The 19821-nt window shown below is 53.6% G+C and overlaps 1 protein-coding gene across 1 annotated transcript in view; it reads left to right on the top strand.

Annotated features, from left to right (window-relative positions):
- The window catches only part of LOC101075381 (calsyntenin-2), a 104708-nt gene extending 85229 nt beyond the window's left edge, over nucleotides 1–19479 (top strand). Inside the window, exons 9-17 of the mRNA XM_029844489.1 lie at nucleotides 6686–6848; nucleotides 8537–8703; nucleotides 9924–10072; nucleotides 12900–13114; nucleotides 14531–14701; nucleotides 15023–15168; nucleotides 15285–15405; nucleotides 17667–17851; nucleotides 17925–19479. Coding sequence (XP_029700349.1) covers nucleotides 6686–6848; nucleotides 8537–8703; nucleotides 9924–10072; nucleotides 12900–13114; nucleotides 14531–14701; nucleotides 15023–15168; nucleotides 15285–15405; nucleotides 17667–17851; nucleotides 17925–18122 — 1515 coding nt within the window. The 3' untranslated portion in view covers nucleotides 18123–19479. The remainder of the gene's footprint in view (nucleotides 1–6685; nucleotides 6849–8536; nucleotides 8704–9923; nucleotides 10073–12899; nucleotides 13115–14530; nucleotides 14702–15022; nucleotides 15169–15284; nucleotides 15406–17666; nucleotides 17852–17924) is intronic.
- The last annotated feature ends 342 nt before the right edge of the window (nucleotides 19480–19821 follow it).

Raw genomic sequence — 19821 nt, 5'->3', positions numbered from 1 at the left:
TGCTGGTGGGGCACTGACCCGCAGCTGGAGGCCCCCCCTCTATGAGCCTGGTTCTGGTTGAGGTTTCTTCCTGTTAAAAGGGGGTTTTCTTCTTGCCGCTGTTGCTTGGTCAGGGTGAGGCTGTGGGGTTTTGTTCGTCTCCCATTTTAGGCCAAATTGATGTTAGAATGAGCAGGGTTTGATTCTCAGCATCCCACAGATGATTGAAACATCATTTTTAAACCACAGAGATGAAATAAAATCTTCCTGGTCCAGCGCGCGCGCGCACACACACACACACACACACACACACACCCAGGAAGCCACATGTGTGTGTAGAAACGCTAAATGGTTGGTAGATTTTTCTTTCTTTATACATGAACACTTGGCTCAGGCTCCTGCTGCATCTTCTCTCTGTTGATGCAGCTTTTAGCTTCTCGTCCATCAAAAATCCACCAAAGCAGAATGAGCTGATCTGAGATCAGCCTGACTGTTCGTTCCTTCTGTCCTGAGAGCCCAGAAACTGAATCCAGCCTTTTGGTTTCTCATCTGTGCTGCTGTTTTGCATCTTTTAGTGGAAACACACACACACACACACACACACACACACACACACACACACCCCGTCTGTCTCCTCAAGGGAAGGTTGCTGTTGAATGATAGATGACTCCTACTAAAGAGCTTGCTAAATTTAGAGCGCCGCTGCACCAAATGGCCCCGGAGAGCCTGATGGACACACATGTACAGTACACGGTTTCCGACCGTGGCTCCATTTATTCCCACAGAACATCGGCTCTTTGATTCTCGATTCACTCTGTGATTAATCTTTCATTTCCAGGGGAAAAAAAAAAAGAAGCAAAGTCAGTGACCAATTCCAGTTTGAAGCCACAAAAGCACGTTGGCCAAAACAGCTCCGGCTCATCTCCCGCAAAGATGCTGCTTAAATTCAACATCAACGTGCACGGGAATATAAAAATGGAGCCTCGTGGTCTCGCCCACTCGTGCTCGTTAGTCGCCGTTCCGTCCTCGGAACCCCGTTTTATCAGGTAAAACAGCGAATCTTCTGCTAATAACATAAAAAAGCCAGAGCCGCCGACGCTATCTGCCCATATTAATCTGCATTCATGTTTGTATTCGGCTGGAAGATTTTTCCAGCGCCGGAATCAATATTCCCAAGAAGACGGAAGGCCGGCGCGATATGAATGAATAATAAAAATGACTGAACATCCCGTCAGGCGAGCGAATAAACGGGAATTGCACCCGGCTGAGACGGACACGTGCCGGCGTGGGGCGCTGCGGAGGGCCGCTTCCTTCTGCCTCCGACAACATTCCCACATCCTGTCGGCTCTTTGGTGAGCAGAACGCGGCAGAGTCGGGTCCATCTATGCAAAAACTAATAATTTAATAACTGTAATGAGAGCAGCCGCGCAGTCACTGCGATCCCGTATTATCCCGTCACTCGTTCATCACAGAAATTCCATTACAGCCTCCCGACGATTCCCTGGGCCTCCGTCTGAATCCCAAATGAAATCAGCCTTTATTACAAACGCACATTCTGCTCACTTTCCCATTATTCTCTATTCGTTTCACACCCCGTCGTCTCCAGATAATATTACCTCCATCTTCCGGGAGCAGAACGTATACAGCAGGTCGTGGAGGGGCAGCCGCTGTGCTGGGGAGGGCAATAAATGACAGGGCGGAGGCGCTTTTATTGTCTCCCCGGGATGGATGGAGGCAGGAGCGGCGATGTGGAGACGACGGAGACGCACTACTCCTTTACGGAAGGAGATGTTAACACTTCGGAATTAATTATGCGGTATTTATTATGTGGTATTTATTTGTCTGTCGTGTTTGTAACAACCTTTGCTGTTGGGACCATTAGTGCGTGCTAACGCGTGCTAACGTTGATGTCGGTTGGTTGCCTCGGCGACGCGCTCGCATGCTTCTTTTTTTTTTTCCCTTTTTCTTTACAATCGTCGTCAATCACTTTAAGAGTGGAAGCGTCATCCTTTATTATTGGATAGCTTCCTGCCTCCGTCCTTCCCTCCTCTGTATTTTCTGTTGCTTAAATGTTTCCCTGCCCCACAGATCTGTCTGTCTGTGACCTACTGACCCCCCCAGCACCCTCACCCAGGACTCTGAGTAAACAGCTCCCCAGGAAGCCTGTGTGCGGTGTAGCTCCTCGCCCGGCTCAAGCACTTCCTGGACGGGGAACGGCTGTCAGAATTCCCAGTTAAGATTTATAGTGCAGATCCTCTGCTGACCTTAAGTGCGGCGAGAGGAGAGGATGAGCGAGGGAGATGAATTGAAGGAGAAATGGAGGCAGAGACGTGGGGGGTGGCGGGTTGTGGGTGCGCGTGGTGCCGGAGCGTCTGAGAGCACCTGTTGTCGGGGCTCCGGTGTGGGGGAGGCGGCGTGGGACGGACGAACGCTGCCGGACGCCACCAGGGCCTCCGAAGCGCCGCGTTTAAGAACTGGAATTAGCAGTGGCGGATTTGGGCTGCTGGAGTCGCGGCCATAAGATCTTTGAGTTAGCCGACGCCTCCTTTTGTGGTCACTTATTTGTTCATGTTTCTGCCATTTTTATCATCTGAGCCTCGTTGAAGAGGTGATATTTGAGAAACAAGCGTCCAAATATCAGCGGCGATTGCAGCCGCGGCGACGGCGCCGATACGACGCACCAGTGACATTTGTTTCATATTTCAATTCACTTCCACCACGGAACAGATTGAACAATCTCCTCCCCCCCCCCCCCCTCCTCCATTTGACGTTTCTTTCTGCCAGCGGTTTTAAATTAACTGATTAAAATCTCAATTTTCCTCGCGGTTCTGAGACGGCGAGCCTGTTGTCTCGGAAAGTTCGGCTGAATGCCACAAATTAATGACGGCGGCGTATTCCTGTGTGTCGCTAGGCTAGGCTAATGGTACTCACTGCCGTAGTAAAGTAGCAGCTGTGTGTGTGTGTGTGTGTGTGTGTGTGTGTGTGTGTGTGTGTGTGTGTGTGTGTGTGTGTGTGTGTGTGTGTGTGTGGTCTATTATGAGCTGCTAGAGAGGTCATCTGCCTGTTGACTCACCAGCTCTGCTGGGAGCTGCTGCATAATTGCAACTCTAATTAGTCACTTTTGCCGAGCTGGTAATTCATAGTCACCTTCAAGTACTGATCTCTCACACACACACATTTGTACAGTAGTTGTATATACACACACACACACACACACACCCCTCACTTCTAAATTGTCCCTGTGAGACGTCAGTGTTGGATTCTTGGAATTGTTAAGGTTGTTCCTGCAGGACGCTGGTTTACGGCCGTTCGTGAGCAGGCGGCTCCTGGGCCAGATGTTTTACGCCGTAGCTCAAATGTTGCCAATGTTCCCTCAACTGAAATCTGCAACTTTGTTGCGTTCATAGAGGCGAGTTGGCGTACGCGCCCCCCCCCACCAAAATCAGTCTGTTTTTACTGGTTCAAAGAAAAACTTGAGGATTGTAATTGCAGATTTGAAGACTCTGAACGGGCAGGGAGAAACATTCGGCCTATTTATTTGCTTGACGTTCCACCACCTTGGTGTCAGAGCTCCTGTGAGGACAGACGGGATGTCAATAAGCATCAATTATTCACCACATCGTTTCCGATTTTATTCCGCCTCCGCTGGTCTGTGGAGCAGATCTGTGGGATCACGCGGTGAAGAAAAACGGCATCGATATTTCCCAGATATGAGCGTCGCTGTGCAAGGATGCAGCTCGGATGCACTGCAATGCATTGTGGGATACCTAGCGGTGCAACGTCCGCACAGGTCGCGCCCTGATACTTGAGAAAAGGGGCGGGGCATAAGTACACAAATGTGGGACCTGCGAGTGCGACTGAAGATGAGACGCTTGAATTTGCGTCTGTGATTCATCTGTTGCCGGGCAGATTACAGCTGCAGATATCAGACATATTTAAGGTTCAACCCAACCACGAGGAGCTCGGATTGAAGCGATGTTTTTTTCTGAGGCCTGTTTTGACTCAAGCGTCTCTTTCAAGGGCGGTCCTGAGCCCCTCCTCCGCTCGGAGTCATCATGAGGACAGTAGAACACCTTGATTTGTTCGATGGGTTTTGATTTTAGACGCATGCTTGACCTTCAGCCGTCATCTAAAGGTCAAACCCCGCCAGCCAGTCGGACCGAGGCCTCGCCGTCATGCTGCCATTGATAGAACGATTCCTATTTGAGTGATCAGCATTTGTGCGCCTGGTTTAAACGGCCCGGTCCTGTCGGCCTCTCGTATTCCTCCCTTTTATCCGTCCTCCTCTGTAAAGTCACCTTCTTTGTCCTGCTCATCAATCTCTGTTCTGGAGTCTTCCTCCAGCCTCTCCTCCCTCCTCCTCTCATTTTTCCTTCAGTTTTTCCCTCTTTCATTAGCTCAGCTCAGACATCAAACTTAGCTTTGTGTCCAACCGCTGCGTCCTTTTTTTTTTTTCCCATTTCAAAGTCCAAACTGGCTGAAACTACCAGCCTAATGGTTCGTCCCATTTCCTCCACGGTTGAGCTGTTTTTCTCCATCATTTGTTGCACAGAAAATGAAGAATCTTAAGCCTCACTAGTGACTCAGTGAGTTTCCATCCTCTCCATTATGCTAATTTAATGTTAGCATGCTACTCCTGATGGTCATTGATGTTAAAAAGGGTAGAAAATCTCACATTTCTTGGTCTTTCTTGGAGAACTATGAGAGGAATTGTTTTTAGAGTTTGACTGTCTCAGTGATCTCAATAGTTTAACCTAAATATTCCATCAAACGCCTTCACTTTGATGCTATTCCTGTCGTCTCCCGGTGCTAGCATCGTGTGTGCCACAGAGCTGAATCAATAGGACAACGTTGTTCTTCCCCCTCCAGTTGAATGAGTCCTTTTTTCCTCAAACTCTATTTATTCACTTCTGTAGGTTTTCTCTTCCTTCATCTTCACCCCCCCCCCCCCAGATCTCAGATCACATCACCACATCCTTCCTCCTTCTTCCACCTTTTGTCTGCCTTGTTGCTCCATCTCTCGTTTGAAGCTACAAGGTCGGTTCGGGTGACAGATCTCTTAAAGACTTTCAGTTGCGAAAGGGTCTGGAGGCAGCATCTCTACGCTCGGCTTCTGACGGAGAGATAAAAAAAAGTCCGCGAGATTTTGTTTTCTTCTTGCTTTCGAGTGCCCCGAGAGATGATGGAGGCACCTTTGATGTGTGACGTTTCCATTCTTTCTGTGTTCTCCTCTCATTTTTTTTCTGTCCTGGTTGTTTCACATCCTGCTCCCTCTTGTTCGCGCGGTTATTTTTCTTTTTTCCATCCTTTCCTTCCGTCTGTCATTTTGAATCGGTCGCAAGAGAAGAAAACTTTGCTTTCAGAAGAGTTGAGCTCCTGCAGCTCCCAGCTCTGCTGCTGGACCGCCACCATTTCAAATCGGAGCTTTCTTCTTCTCTTGATTGCACCTAATGTGGTTTACGCTCCATCTCTGCACCTGTTAGCATGTGTAGCATTAGCACGAGGCAGCGATCTCCATGGTAACCTCACTGAAGTTGCACCAGCCTGGGCTCGGCTGCATCTATAGCTGCAGCCACGAATGGAGGAAGCATCAGTCGGGTGATGGATGCATCAGCGGCTCCAGAATTGGCTCCAATAATGGCTGGATTAGCTTGTCTCGTGGTCAGATCTCCCATTTTTAATGTTTGTGAGATCTGAAACCTGTTGTATTTGTTTATTACTGTCAGCTTTTCCTCCAAGATTTAGCGTATTTGTCATAAAAAGTGATCCGATCTTGGTTTTTCACATTAGCAGACGTTCGGCAGCAGCCGCCGGTCGCCGTGTCTGAGCGAAGTTTGACCGGTTTTATTAAAAACTGTAATCCCCCTGATCCCAAAGCCGTGTGAAGTGTTTTTCCCGCTGAATCATTTACAGTGTTTTACAAACGCGCCGCACCATCGCAGGCCTCTCCTGCTCAAACTGAGGTTGCACAGTTCTCCCGCTGCCGTCCCTGAGAGAGATTCCCAGCTGGAATCACAACCTCGGCATTGGCGGCGGCGGGATGGTGGGGGGGGGGGCACTTTGATGCCTCCAACAGGAGGCCGTCCACCAGCCGCTCGGCTCCCATATGGGCTCCGAGTTTTTCTTTGAAAAACCAGGCTGGGAAGAAGCAAGTGAGCCTTGGTTGTTCTGCATCTATAAATATCATGTGTGTGTGCGTGCGTGTGCGTGTGTGTGTGTCTGTGTGTCTGTGTCTGTGTGTGTGTGTGTGAAAACATCTTCGAGAGCCAATTAAACAGACTAAAAAGCACAAGTCTGAGAGGTGTTTAGCGTCTCCTCTTTGTGAGCGTGACGCCTGACGATTCTTCACTATTGTTCACGCGATGCAGCAGAATTCCGACGTTCCCGCCGGCGTGGCGGAGCAGCCCGACGCGCCGCACGTGTGCCGAAGACTGGTGGAAAACGCTGGGCGGCTGAACAGATGCTGCGCGCGGCACCTGAGCAGCAGCCAAACGGGAGCCGATTGATTAGAACCTCCATCTGCTGCACAAGCGCGCGCGCTAATGAGCAGCTCTTCATCGGGGGGGGGGGGCTGGCCCAGGTGAGGGTGAGGGGGGCGGGAAAGAGGCAGGACACCGGCTGGCCCGGCTGAAAGGGCACCGAGGGGTTAAAGAATGGAGACGTGCGTGAGTCCGATGGCCACTGACCGAGTGTGAACCCTTTTCAGATCTGTGATAAGGAGTGGCACTACTACGTCATCAACGTGGAGTTCCCCGTGGTGACGCTCTACGTGGACGGCGTGACCTACGACCCCTACCTGGTCACCGACGACTGGCCCATCCACCCCTCGCAGATCGACGTGCAGCTGACCGTCGGCGCCTGCTGGCAAGGTGAGTGAGAGAGACGGGAAAATGCTGAGAAGGTCCAGGTGGACGCCGGTCCAGGTAGAAGGTCCAGGTGGAGGCCGGTCCAGGTAGAAGGTCCAGGTGGAGGCCGGTCCAGGTGGACGCCGGTCCAGCTGGTCCCCTCTAAGCTGCTCCTCACCTGAGCTCCTCTGGTCACCGACGCCAGTTTGGCTGCTGTAATGGACCCCCGTGGCGCCGGTCCTTTAAAACCAACACTAATTGTGTCTTTGTCTCCGCCGAGGACGGAGCGACGTTGACTTAACGGCCCAGACGAGGCTGCTCGGCGATGCTGAGCCTTCGGTCTCAATGTCGAGCTCTTTTGCCACGGGAGCGTGATTAGTCGTCTAATGATGCTTTTATCTGCGCCGGCGAGCCCACACGCACGCTCTCACCTCTCATCTCCGCCCATTTCTCGCCTGCCTTCAGGAGGATTAGACAGGCCTTGAATGGAAACGGCGCTCAAAGACCATTTCAGCCTTTCTAGTCGGCCTCAGAAAAGAGTTCTAAAGGTGATAACAAACCTTAACATCGGCCATTAGCCGCGACAGCTAGCCCTTCCACAGCGGCGTGTGACTGCAAGCGTGCTGCAAAGATGATGTCATTTGTCGTGGGAGCGGCTCCTCGGGCCTGAACGCCGTTTTCGATTGGAATAGATTTTCCTTTTGCTCCGGAACTTCAGCAAACTTCCACATGCGACATCAGCACGTCCCTCCCAGCCTGAGAGCAGCATCTTTTCAGCATCTTAACGGCTCTGTCGTTTGCATAAACATCATGGTTTTAATGACGCCGCCTGTCTCATCGGCTCGTTGGAGCTGTGCTAAACACTCCTGGAACGCCACATGAATACCGCTTCCGTGGCTGGTGTGGCTGTGAATGCAGATGTGGACAGATGTGTGTGATTGGACACAGCGTCTGAAAGCTGCATTTTCCGCCGTGGCGCCTGCAGGTAATTTGCTCGCTGGCTCGTTAGCATGTATGAGGCAATTTGGCCGCAACAAAAGCCTAATTATTGAAGTGCCGGATGTGCAATTTTCCCGCCGTCGGTCTGTGTTTAACCTTTGACCCCGGCACAGTGAAGGTGAACGCGCTCGTTGTGCCCGTTGGTGAATCGGCCGTTATTACCGCTGACTTCGTGTGGAGAAGGATGGATGCAGGCGCCTCCTCATTGATAGCAATAAAACAAATGGTTAAAAACTAGAGCGAGGATCCGTCAGAGCCAGGACGGCGGCGCCGAGCGTTTTAAGGAAGCTGAGTCGGCGTAAAACGCGGAATGAGCCGCGGCTTTATCGCCCGCATCGTTCCCTCCCCGCAGCAGCGCCGTAATCCCCCCATCTCTGCTCCCGAGTTTAGCCTCTATCTGGGAGCCGTAATGGTTTTTCCTGGCCGCGGCCTCCATTGATAACGTCTTTTTGGGGCGGAAGGCAGCGGAAACGGAGGGAGGGGGCGTTAAAGAGCGAGCCGAGGCCTGAGGAGAGGGCGAAATAACGTTTGGAAGTTACTTAACTGGAAATGCAGAGGAGACTCGGGCACCAGTCTGAACACTCCGGTCCGGTAACAGCAGCCGATAAAAGAGACCCAAACCGTGGCAACACTGCCTGGAGGTAACGGCGTGTTCATAAAGCTCCTTCTGCGTGTGTGTGTGTGTGTGTGCGTGTGTGTGTGTGTGTGCGTAGGTGGGGAGGTGAAGAAGCCTCGCTTCACTCAGTACTTCAGGGGCAGCTTGGCTGGACTGACCATTCGACCCGGAAAGATCGAGAGCCAGAAGGTCATTTCCTGTCTGCAGGCCTGCAAGGAGGGTCTGGACATCAACTCGCTGGAAAGCCTGGACAAGAGCATCAAGGTAGGAGGGCGCGAGGTGGGCAAGTCTGCCCCCTAGAGGACGGCTGCATGAAAAAGAGCGCAAGATGAATTATTGACAGTAAAAACTCGGAATCCTGTGGGTTTTTTTTTACCTTCCACCACTTGAATCCTTTGGAAAACATCATGTTTTGATCCCCGCTGACCCTACAGGCCCCTCCCCCACATCCCAAGTCGACCCCCCCCACACACACACACACACTGCAGCTAATCCATCTCCCTGCGCTGTGGAAGATAGAGGGCAGATAAGATGGATCGGGGTTTATGCCGACCCACCTGTCCGGTCCCTCGGCTCCCATAACTCTCTTTTCCCTCCGACTCTCCTCAGTCATCCTCACTCCTGCTCTTTCCTGGTGAAGTCGGAGGGGAGGAAAACCAAACTCGCAGGAGTCAAGGTGGGATAAGGGAAGGAGAGAAGCGGAGCACAACCTCTCTCGGCCAGCGCACTTTATCTTTTGAGAGCTTTTTCATTTTCCTCTGAGCCGCACACTCGTCTGGCTTCCATAAGTCCGCAGGAGTCCTGAGGACAGCATTTAGTGGAGCTGTTGGAGGGCTGGCACAGCACAATCGGAGGAGAATAACGGCGTGGCCAGGAGGGGGGGGCGTGATGGAGGGCAGAATATGAAGAGGAGACTGTGAAAGAGAAAATGACTTGGGAGGGGAGGGCATGTGGGGCCCCGCGGAGCGCTGAAGGACTGTTCCAGCCCCCCACTGCTCCCGGCTCCAGTGGCAGGAGAGCGCTGAGCCCTGTTTAAGGTGGGAAAAGAGGCACGGATCCTCGCCCGTGTGCCTCTACAGGGACACCGTCAGTGGTCAAACATTCCACATCAGACATGAACATCGATGCTGCGTACGAATGAAATACAAAGAAAAATGGCTGATTTGACCACTTCTGGGGTTCTTTTCATGCATTTAAACCAAATCATTCAAATGAGACGCTAACTATGGCTAATATATGAACACTGCACTTAAAAACCTGCTTTATTTGGTAGGTATTCACCAACTGCTCACACTCACGCTGAGCGGTAACATTATCCAGTGTGTTGTTTCCTCCTGGAAGTGTGGGCTCCAGAGTGAATCCCTGGCCGACGTTGGCGCCCTGCAGCGCCGTGGCCGCGGCTTCCTGGCCGCTCCCGATGACCAATCCGCCCTCTTGTTTGTTGAACGGGAGCCGCTCTGACCATGGCCTTTCTCCCCCCACAGTTCCACTTTAACCCCGCCCAGTCTATCCTGGTGATGGAGGGCGAGGACCTGGAGAACATGAACGCCGCCGTGAGGAAGGTTTCCTACATCAACTCCCGCCAGTTCCCCACGCCGGGCGCGCGGCGTCTGCGCATCTCCACATCAGTGCAGTAAGTACGCGTCTTTATTTCTGCAGGTTTCTCCTCCCGGCTCCTGGAACCCAGCTCAGCCCCCCCTGAGATGTTGAAAACATCTCTAACCCACATACGCCATCCCTCCTCCTCGCGCGCTAATGCTAATCCTTCCTTCTCTCACTTCTCTCATCCTCCGTTCCACCGCTGTCGCTTCTTCCTCTAATACGCCGTCGTTCCTCCCCGCGCTGCCACAGGGGGCTAGTTTTTACATTTTCATGCCATGTATTAATAATTTTGCGTGGGTTTTGCCGGAGGAACTGGGGGAAAAAAAAGAGTTAGTTCACAAAAAAAGTGCCATAGTGTGTGACGGAGGCACTGTTAGTGATTATTTTAATGACATGTGGACCCCTAAAGGAGCACCCCTAAAGGAGCACCCCTAAAGCAGCACCCCTAAAGCAGCACCCCTAAAGGAGCACCCCTAAAGGAGCACCCCTAAAGCAGCACCCCTAAAGCAGCACCCCTAAAGCAGCACCCCTAAAGCAGCACCCCTAAAGCAGCACCATAAAGCAGCGGCTAGCTTCCCTGCTAATGCTGCTTAAATGTTCAGCTTCCATTGCAGATCGTCAGTATTGTCAGCTGGGCTGTTGCCACGCAGGTCTGGAGAACAGGGCGCTCCCGGCACGCCAGAGTGGCGAGCCCCTTTAAAAACAAGCGTTGGGATTTAATGAACTCATTATCTCCACTGAAAGGCTTTAAATGCAGCCGTAAACACGTCGGCAGAATCCGCTCGCTCCTCCAGACTGTTAGCTTAGCTCCCCGCTGATGCCTAATAACGGCCATTATTGTGCCGCTTTTCTGTTTAAAAACCCAAATAACGGGAACATCCCTCGTGCGCGTTGCCCTCCGATGCTACCTTAATCTACGGCCGTCTCCCAGGGAGCGTGTGCGTGGTGCGTTTTCCCGCCGGTCAGGAGGCGTCCGGACATTTGCGGAGTCCCAGGAAAGCTCCGAACACTCTGGGAATTTAGGCCGCGGCTGCATTTTGGAACGATGTTCTGCTGATCCGCGCACGCTGAAGCGACCACAGCATCGATTCCCGTGATGCTCGTGCGGTTAAATCGAACCTCGGTGATGTTCCGGCGCCCGTTTGTGACGCGTCGGCCTTCGGGAAACAACAGGAAGTGGCTCCGATGGCGACGAGCCTTCCACATATTACAGCAGGATTACACTGGAATCATTCCAGCTTTGGGAGCGTTTTCATTTCTTTTGCCGTTCCCCCCCCCCCCCCCGCACGAAGAAGGCAAACGGCCCGGACAGCAGTCGTCTCCCCGCATCGCCGCGTTTGTACGATGGATTAATGCGTGAACGCCGAGCCGCCACGCCACCTGCTGCCAGCGGAGGAGGGGAGAGATTAGACCGAGCAGCCAAACTGCGACTCAGACAAAAGGCTTGTTGTTGGAGGATTATTCCAGGGTTTTGCTTTGTCCTATACGATTTCACCTTTTCATCGGAACACGTTTTTTTTGGGGGGGGGGGGGCGGCGTTATACGAGCTGTGCAGATCCTCGGCCAGAGCTTCTGCCTGATTCTGCTGCTTCCCTCAGCTCTTCAGCCAAAACCCTCGGCAGCACGGCTGAACTCCGGCTGTGGATGGTGCAGGAAGTGTGCCCGTCCTGTGTTCCCCAAGCTGCATTGATGCCCCCCCCCCACTGATATTCAGATGTTCGAGCTTCACTAGAATGTTTAAAGATAAAAAAAACCTCTGGTTTGTTTGTTCCTCTTTCAGAGGCGGCGCCTCCGTCCCCGACCACCAGCATTTTTCATTCCATTTAATGCCTTTGGTTTCCCTGCTCACTGATGTGGAATCTCCAGTCCCAACACTGCGTGTGTGTGTGTGTGTGTGTGCGTGCGTGCGTGTGTGTGTGTGTGTGTGTGTGTGTGTGTGTGTGTGGGGGGGGGGGGGGGGGGGCGCTGGCATGGCCCGCCAACACCGCCAAAGAGCCGTCACGTGTCCGCGCTTTACCAGGACGCTGCGCCTTTAAACGCGCTCTGACTTGAAGGCAGACGTGCACGGGAGCTGCACGTGCACGTGGCTGCTCGATGGCTCCATGCAGCAGCGCCTGGACGTTGAATCAACACACTGGCTCCTAAACGGTTTGTTTATGGAGCGTCGTTTTAAACCGCGACACCGGCCGGCGCCGCCTGACCTTCTCTCTGCCGTGTCGTGGGAGATCGCTCATCTGGCCATAATAAAGCAACGCCGCAGCGTTGGCCAAGGTCATGTGATCCACTGGAGACGCCGCGGCCCATCAGCAGCAGCGGCGCCGCCGCCACTCTCCAACCACCGGAGGGAGGAAATCGTCTGTCAAGAGTGAAAAATTGATCTGCTGCCAGTCTCCAGAAACGCTGTCTGACAGAAACAGGCCGCTGTGGCAAAACGTTCCCTCCGTTTAGAGGATTCAGGGGCTGGAAGATGGCTCAGATGTCTTCTAACCTGATCTAATCTGATCTAACCTGATCTAATCTGATCTAACCTGATCTAATCTGATCCAACCTGATCTAACCAGATCTAATCTGATCTAACCAGATCTAATCTGATATGATATAACCTGATCTAATCTAATCTGATTTAATCTGATCTAACCTGATCTAACCTGATCTAACTTGATCTAATCTAACCTGATCTAACTTGATCTGATCTAACCTGATCTAATCTAACCTGATCTAATCTAATCTGATCTAATCTGACCTGGACTAACCTGATCTAATCTGGACTAATCTGATCTAATCTAATCTGATTTAACCTGATCTATTCACACTGGCTCCAGAGACGGCTGATGATCATGTGATGCGTTCCTTTCCAGATGTTTCGGCGAGGACACCTGCATCACCATCCCCGACATCGACGCCGTGGTGATGGTGCTGCAGCCCAGCGAGCCCAGGATAACCATCAGCGGAGCCGAGAGGCTGACCCGGCCGGAGTCCGACTTCGGAGCGGCGGGCGGGATCGCGCTCTTCCAGGACCTCCACATCATCAGCACGGTCACCAGGGCGGACGCCGCCGCCGCCCGTCAAACAGGTGAGACGCGCCGCCGCCGCCCGTCACACAGGTGAGACGCGCCGCCGCCGCCCGTCACACAGGTGAGACGCGCCGCCGCCGCGCGTCACACAGGTGAGACGCGCCGCCGCCGCCCGTCAAACAGGTGAGACGCGCCGCCGCCGCGCGTCACACAGGTGAGACGCGCCGCCGCCTTTGGTTTGGAAGTTAAGAGAATAAGAGGCTGATGCACATCAGGAAATGGAGCTTTTAAAGTCAGGGGCGAGGACTGGTGTCATCTATACGGCAGAACGCCCCTCCCCCGACCGCTCAACGTGAACAGAGACGCAGAATCACCAGTCAAGGTCCCAGTCAAGGTCAAGGTCCCAGTCAAGGTCAAGGTCATCACCTGAAATCAAAGCTGGAGTCTGCTCGTCCTCCAAACCTGCAGGTGCAACTCTGTCAAGGTTGAAGATGTCAGCGGCGTTTCACACCCGTGATGCGCTCCGTCGTCCCCGTTGCCCCACGCGGCGCCGCCCAAACGACCCAAACATTCCGTAGGAAGCCTCCCGGGACGGCGGAGCAGCTGCGGCTCCTTCCACCTGACGCATCTGGAGCAGCAGACGGGGGTTTGGGGGGGGGGGGTGGTCTCCATACCAACGCTTCAGCTCCGCTCCTGCTGAGTCAGACCTGCCCCCACCCGGGCGCCACCTCCAGGGTCGCGCCACCCCGACCGCCAGCAAATGAGCCTGACATTTAAGTCCCGCCGGTCCTGCCTCCGTCAGGCGCCGCCACAGCCAACCCCGGGCCCTCGAGTTTGCAGCCAATTAGGGGCAGATAATCGGGGGGGGGCTTCATTGTGCGTCACGCCGCAAATGAAGAAGAGCAGGAAGAAGCATCGCTTTCAGGAGTCGGCAGAGCTGAAATGGAGACTGCGGCTGGGGGGAAGAGATTAGCGGGGAGCCAGAGAGGAAACGAGAGGACGCACAATGAGACTACGTACGGGGGGGGGGGGCACGGTGAAGTTCTATAATGAGAAGATTGTGTGTTCTCCCAGGGCTTAGAGGATTCCAGATGGATCACATGGTTTTCGGGGCCCCGCAGTAGCGATCGGGTGCTAATCGCTGCTCCGTCTCCTCGTTCCTTCCTCTTTATTCTGCTTCAACAAAAGCGTTCGCTGGTGTTTCCTGGACGCCGCCGTCTTGTTCCCTCCCCATCATCTTCACGTCGTCCCTCCCTCCGTTCCTCCGCTCCCACCCGCCCGTCCCGCACAGTCCTCCCGCCATTCTGAAGCCCAGCTTGTCCCATTTCAAACCCAGAACCCAAACGCTGCTGTCGGGTCCGGGTTTAGTGGGGGAGAACAAAGTCGGGTCCAAAAACTCTGATCCTCCTGAAAATGCAGCGCAGCTCATTATGGTGTGTGTGTGTGTGTGTGTGCGTGCGTGCGTGCACGTGCAGCTCGTCAGCCCGAGGTTCTGGAGGAGATCATTCACAACCTGGACTACTGCGACATCCTGGTGCTCGGGGAGGAGCTCGGGCCCGAGGAGGAGTCCCTCCAGGTGCGGCGCGGCGCTCTCCTCGGGAAACACCTGGACGCCACCAACTCCACGTCTGGCATGTCCGTTTACGGTGGGTTACCACGGCAACCGAGGCTCCGCGTGTAATTGGGCAGAACCCCAGCGAGCGATTCGCCAGCAGACTCGGAGGACACCTCTTATTGTGAATTAATCATTTTTAAATGCTGTTCGGGCACCTATTTTGCCCGTTTGTAATTGGATTTTAATGCATTTTAGAACCGTTTTAATCAATTATCCTGGATCCAGACGCCCTTTAGGCTTCCACCTGAAGGGCACTTTATTGTGCTCCGTCCATTAGAAGATCTTAGTTCAGCATCTTAAGACGCTCACGTGTCCTCCAGCGTGGAACTAACAACGCTCCGTCCTCCACCAGGTGTGGACTCCATGTCCAGCTACGAGCAGGTGATCCGACAGGTTCGGTACTACCACCGGCGGCCCGCACACCTCACAGAGAGAAGGTTCCGACTGACCTGCTCAGAGCTTAATGGACGCTACACCAGCAACGAATTGAACCTGGAGGTCAGTGCACCTGAAGGTTCACGTGTCCAAAGACTCAACAGCTCTGACGTTTACACGCCTTTAATGTTTCCCTGGCAACCGACATGAAACTGTCACGTCTGTCGTCTCCAACCCAGGTGAGCGTGCTGCACGGTTCCGAACCCGGGGAGCACGTGGGTCACGCCATCGCTCCGCCTCAATACATGCAGGTGCGCCGCCCATCTGTGGTCCACGACCTGTACGCCGGCCACAGCTCAGGTGAGACCACACACAAGCACAACTCAGAAGTGTTGTTAGAAGGGAACCAGGTTTAAACTCCTCAAAGGGAACACACTCCTCCTCAAGACACACCTTCATTCACAAGCATCTGAAGGTCACCTCACCTTGGTTTCTACTTGCGTGGGTCTGGAGCAGGTGAGGCGGAACCGAGTTAAACGGGGGGGGGGCCGTTTAACTCTGTTCCGCCTCACCTGCTTTTTACTTGCCGTACCGACACTCGCCGATAGGCGTCACTGTTGTCACCAGCCGAACAAGTCGGGTTTATTTTACTCGCTGTTTATTATGGTCATTAAGTTTCTCTGCCTACTTTAGGAAGTGGCCTGGCAGGTCCAATCACAACCTAGCTGGTGCGTTTTGAGTGCTTAAATTGCAGCCCTTTGGCTTGTGCTGCTCCTCCAGGGACAAATAGGATGAAACCGAGGAGCACTGCGCCATCAAAACGCCATAAAGCCACGCCATTGTCTCTTCTACGACTCGCATTATGCTCCGCCGCCATCGTAATCATCGGGGCTTTTGTGTCGAACCGCAGACTCGACTCCGGGGGATCGACTCTGTTGTTGCCTCTGTTTGTTCGGCGCCGTGCGCAGCAAACTGTGGCGGAGCTGTGACAAAAGGCGGCGTTTCTAAAAATGCGTATTCCCTTTCCGTCGCCTGTACGGGGGGAGAGAGACGCCTTGTTTTTGGTTCTACGTGGGTTCTACGTGGGTTCTACGTGGGTTCTACGAGCCTCCAGGCCCGTGAGTCAGGAGGTGATCTGTGCACGTTAACACCAGGACGTGTATCTATTGCGCAACGTTCCATTTCAACCAATACGAGACGGCGTTTTGGCGTCTTGGTGGGCGGCGCTGACCAGGATCAGGATCAGGATCAGGATCAGGACCAGGATCACAGCTGAGCCCTGCTGCTCCCTCCCTCTCCTTCCTCTCTCCCTCCCTCTCCTTCCGCCCTCTCCTTCCGCCCTCTCCTTCCTCCCTCACTCACCTTCCTCCCTCTCCTTCCTCCCTCCCTCTCCTTCCGCCCTCTCCTTCCTCCCTCTCCTTCCTCCCTCTCCTTCCGCCCTCTCCTTCCTCCCTCACTCACCTTCCTCCCTCTCCTTCCTCCCTCCCTCTCCTTCCTCCCTCCCTCTCCTTCCTCCCTCCCTCTCCTTCTGCCCTCTCCTTCCTCCCTCTCCTTCCGCCCTCTCCTTCCGCCCTCTCCTTCCGCCCTCACTCACCTTCCGCCCTCTCCTCCCTCCCTCTCCTTCCTCCCTCACTCACCTTCCGCCCTCTCCTTCTTTCCTCTCCTTCCTCCCTCCCTCTCCTCCCGCCCTCACTCACCTTCCGCCCTCTCCTCCCTCCCTCCCTCTCCTTCCTCCCTCCCTCTCCTTCCTCCCTCCCTCACTCACCTTCCTCCCTCACTCACCTTCCGCCCTCTCCTCCCTCCCTCACTCACCTTCCGCCCTCTCCTCCTCCCTCTCCTTCCTCCCTCCCCTCCCTCCCTCCCTCTCCTCCCTCCCTCCCTCCCTCTCCTCCCTCCCTCCTCTCCTCCCTCCCTCCCTCTCCTCCCTCCCTCTCCTCCCTCCCTCTCCTCCCTCCTCCCTCCCTCCCTCTCCTTCCTCCCTCCCTCCCTCTCCTTCCTCCCTCACTCACCTTCCGCCCTCACTCACCTTCCGCCCTCTCCTCCCTCCCTCACTCACCTTCCTCCCTCCCTCACTCTCCTCCCTCCCTCACTCTCCTCACTCTCCTCCCTCCCTCACTCTCCTCACTCTCCTCCCTCCCTCCCTCTCTCCCCTCCCTCCCTCTCCTTCCGCCCTCACTCACCTTCCGCCCTCACTCACCTTCCGCCCTCTCCTCCCTCCCTCCCTCCCTCCCTCCCTCACTCTCCTCCCTCCCTCACTCTCCTCCCTCCCTCACTCTCCTCCCTCCCTCCCTCCCTCCCCTCCCTCCCTCCCTCCCTCCCTCCCTCCCTCCCTCACTCACCTTCCGCCCTCTCCTCCCTCCCTCACTCACCTTCCGCCCTCTCCTCCCTCCCTCACTCACCTTCCGCCCTCTCCTCCCTCCCTCACTCACCTTCCGCCCTCTCCTCCCTCCCGCCCCTCTCCTCCCTCCCTCCTGCCCTCTCCTCCCTCCCTCTCTCACTCACCTCCCTCCCTCACTCACCTTCCTCCCTCTCCTCCCCTCCCTCCCTCCCTCCCTCACTCACCTCCCTCCCTCTCCTCCCTCCCTCACTCACCTTCCTCCCTCTCCTCCCGCCTCTCGCAGCTGTGCCGAGCGCCGCCACCGTGGTGATCGTGATGTGCATCGCGGCTCTGGTGGTCGTGGTCGTGCTGGGGATCTACCGCATCCACCTGACCCACCAGCAGGAGATCAGGCTGGAGGAAACGGCAAAAGAAGCAGGCACCTCCTGGGACGACTCTGCTCTGACCATCACCGTCAACCCCATGGAGGTACGGGAGGAGGAACCCCTCAGCAACGCTGCGGAACCGCGTTTTAAACCTCCCCGAATGTTTCTCGCCACAGAATCTGCAGGAGCCTCGGGCCGAAGAGGAGGCGGGCAGCGACGAGGAGGATGAAGACGAGGAGGACGAGGAGGAGGATGATGAGATCACCAGTGCTGAGTCAGACTACAGCGAGGAGGAAGTCGACATCCAGTTACCTAAGGTGGAACGCCAGAGCAGAAAGGGCCAGAACTGGGACAAAGCCAGAATATCCTATTGAAACACATATTCCAGACCATGCGCGCGCACACACACTCACACCTTCAGCAGCACCTCTGTACTCAAAAACAAAAGTTAAAGACTTTGTGACGGTAATGCTCTAAAAATGGGGCAATGGCGCCCCCTACTGGAAGTCACCTCGAAACACGCGATGAAAAACGGCCAATTTAAAAATAAAGAAACGACTATGAAGAAATCTGTTTTCCCCTTCAGCTCATTAACACAGTAAATGACACCAAGAGCAGCTCGTCAACTCATTTCACGGTGAAATCGCGGATGTCCGGTGTAAATAAAGCACTCCTTATTTGCCCCAGAGGAAATCGTTTTTTTGGTTTGTATACTTTCTTTAATCCAGCCTTTGCGGCAAAGCCAGGTGATTTTACAGAAATAGCATATTTTCAAGTTACCTAAAGACAAAAAAAAAAAAGAAAACCATCGTGTGTGTGTGTGTAACCATGTTCGACTAGCCTAGGGTTCTGTGTTCTGGGAAGGAACTTTTATATGCCCCTTTGGTGTAAATAGCAGTGAAATACTGTCGGTGACCCCCCCACTCCCCCTCCTCTGCCCCTGTACACACACACTCACACACACTCTCCACTACTTCATATGAATGTATGTCCGTACCCTGAGGAGTTAGCCTGCGGGAGCCTCCGCCAGCTCGGCCCCCCCACTGTCGCCTGGTTCCAGCTCTGCCAGGAAAGATGCAACAGCCTCACAAACAGCCAGACAACCAAAAAAAAAACAGCGTTAATATTCATATACGAGCTACTGCTACTTAAATCCTGGTCTTATCGCTATAGCGAGTGGGAAAGTCCAGGTAAATATCAAATTTGGGAGGACGTCCCGTCTGGAACCTCCGTGTTCCGAGCTTAATCCTGTTATTTACGCTTGAAACGGTCGGAGCCAAATTCAGAATCTTTCCAGAATATTCCCGATCCAAGAGTCGCCGGGAGCGTTGGAGCGTTCCCCGGCCAACGTTGGACGCGGGTCCCGTGGGCGTCGCCAGAGAATCTGCTGTGTGTAAACTGTAGTTCTATGTTCATGTAAAGACCTCATGTTGTTTGAGAGTTTCTCATCTACTGTAACACCCAGTCTTGTGATCCATTACCCCCCCCGGAACCTTTTGGTAGATTTTGCATCATCCTGAGCCCTGATGTTGTCCTGACGTTTGTTTTAGAAGAGGCGGATGGTTAAATTAACATTAAGACCTTGTAAAATGTGTAAAAGTTTATCTTTTTGTTAGAGTTTTATTTCTCTGGACTCTTTGGTCTGATTTCTTTGGAATGGTCACTGCAGCACTTTCTGTAAATTGGCCAATAAAAACTTGTTTTGGACTCCAGCTGTGGGTCTTGTACTGATTCCACGCCCGTTTTCTTCTTCACTTATGTAGATTAAGTTTTTCCACGGGGGTTCCATGAGTGACCAAATGTCTGGATCCTAAGATCATTCTCCTCATGTCAGTAATTAAAGTGTTATTCAGTCTGTGAAGTTATAAAATATAGTCGTCAAGTTAAATATATTTTGGTATATTTTTGTTACTTTCCTACTCGGAACCGCAAACAATTGCAGCCTCGTGGCGCCATCTAGTGGTCATTACACGTTATGATCGCTGAAAGCCTGGAGAGATGCGACACATTAGATCTGCTGCTACACAATATAATACAACAAACGCTCATTTCTGTGTCAGCTGGACTGTTTTT

Source organism: Takifugu rubripes, chromosome 11 (genome assembly GCF_901000725.2).
Source record: "Takifugu rubripes chromosome 11, fTakRub1.2, whole genome shotgun sequence".
Classification (NCBI taxonomy): domain Eukaryota; kingdom Metazoa; phylum Chordata; class Actinopteri; order Tetraodontiformes; family Tetraodontidae; genus Takifugu; species Takifugu rubripes.
Note: the sequence above shows the minus strand (reverse complement) of the source record. Positions and strands in the feature narration are given on the sequence as shown.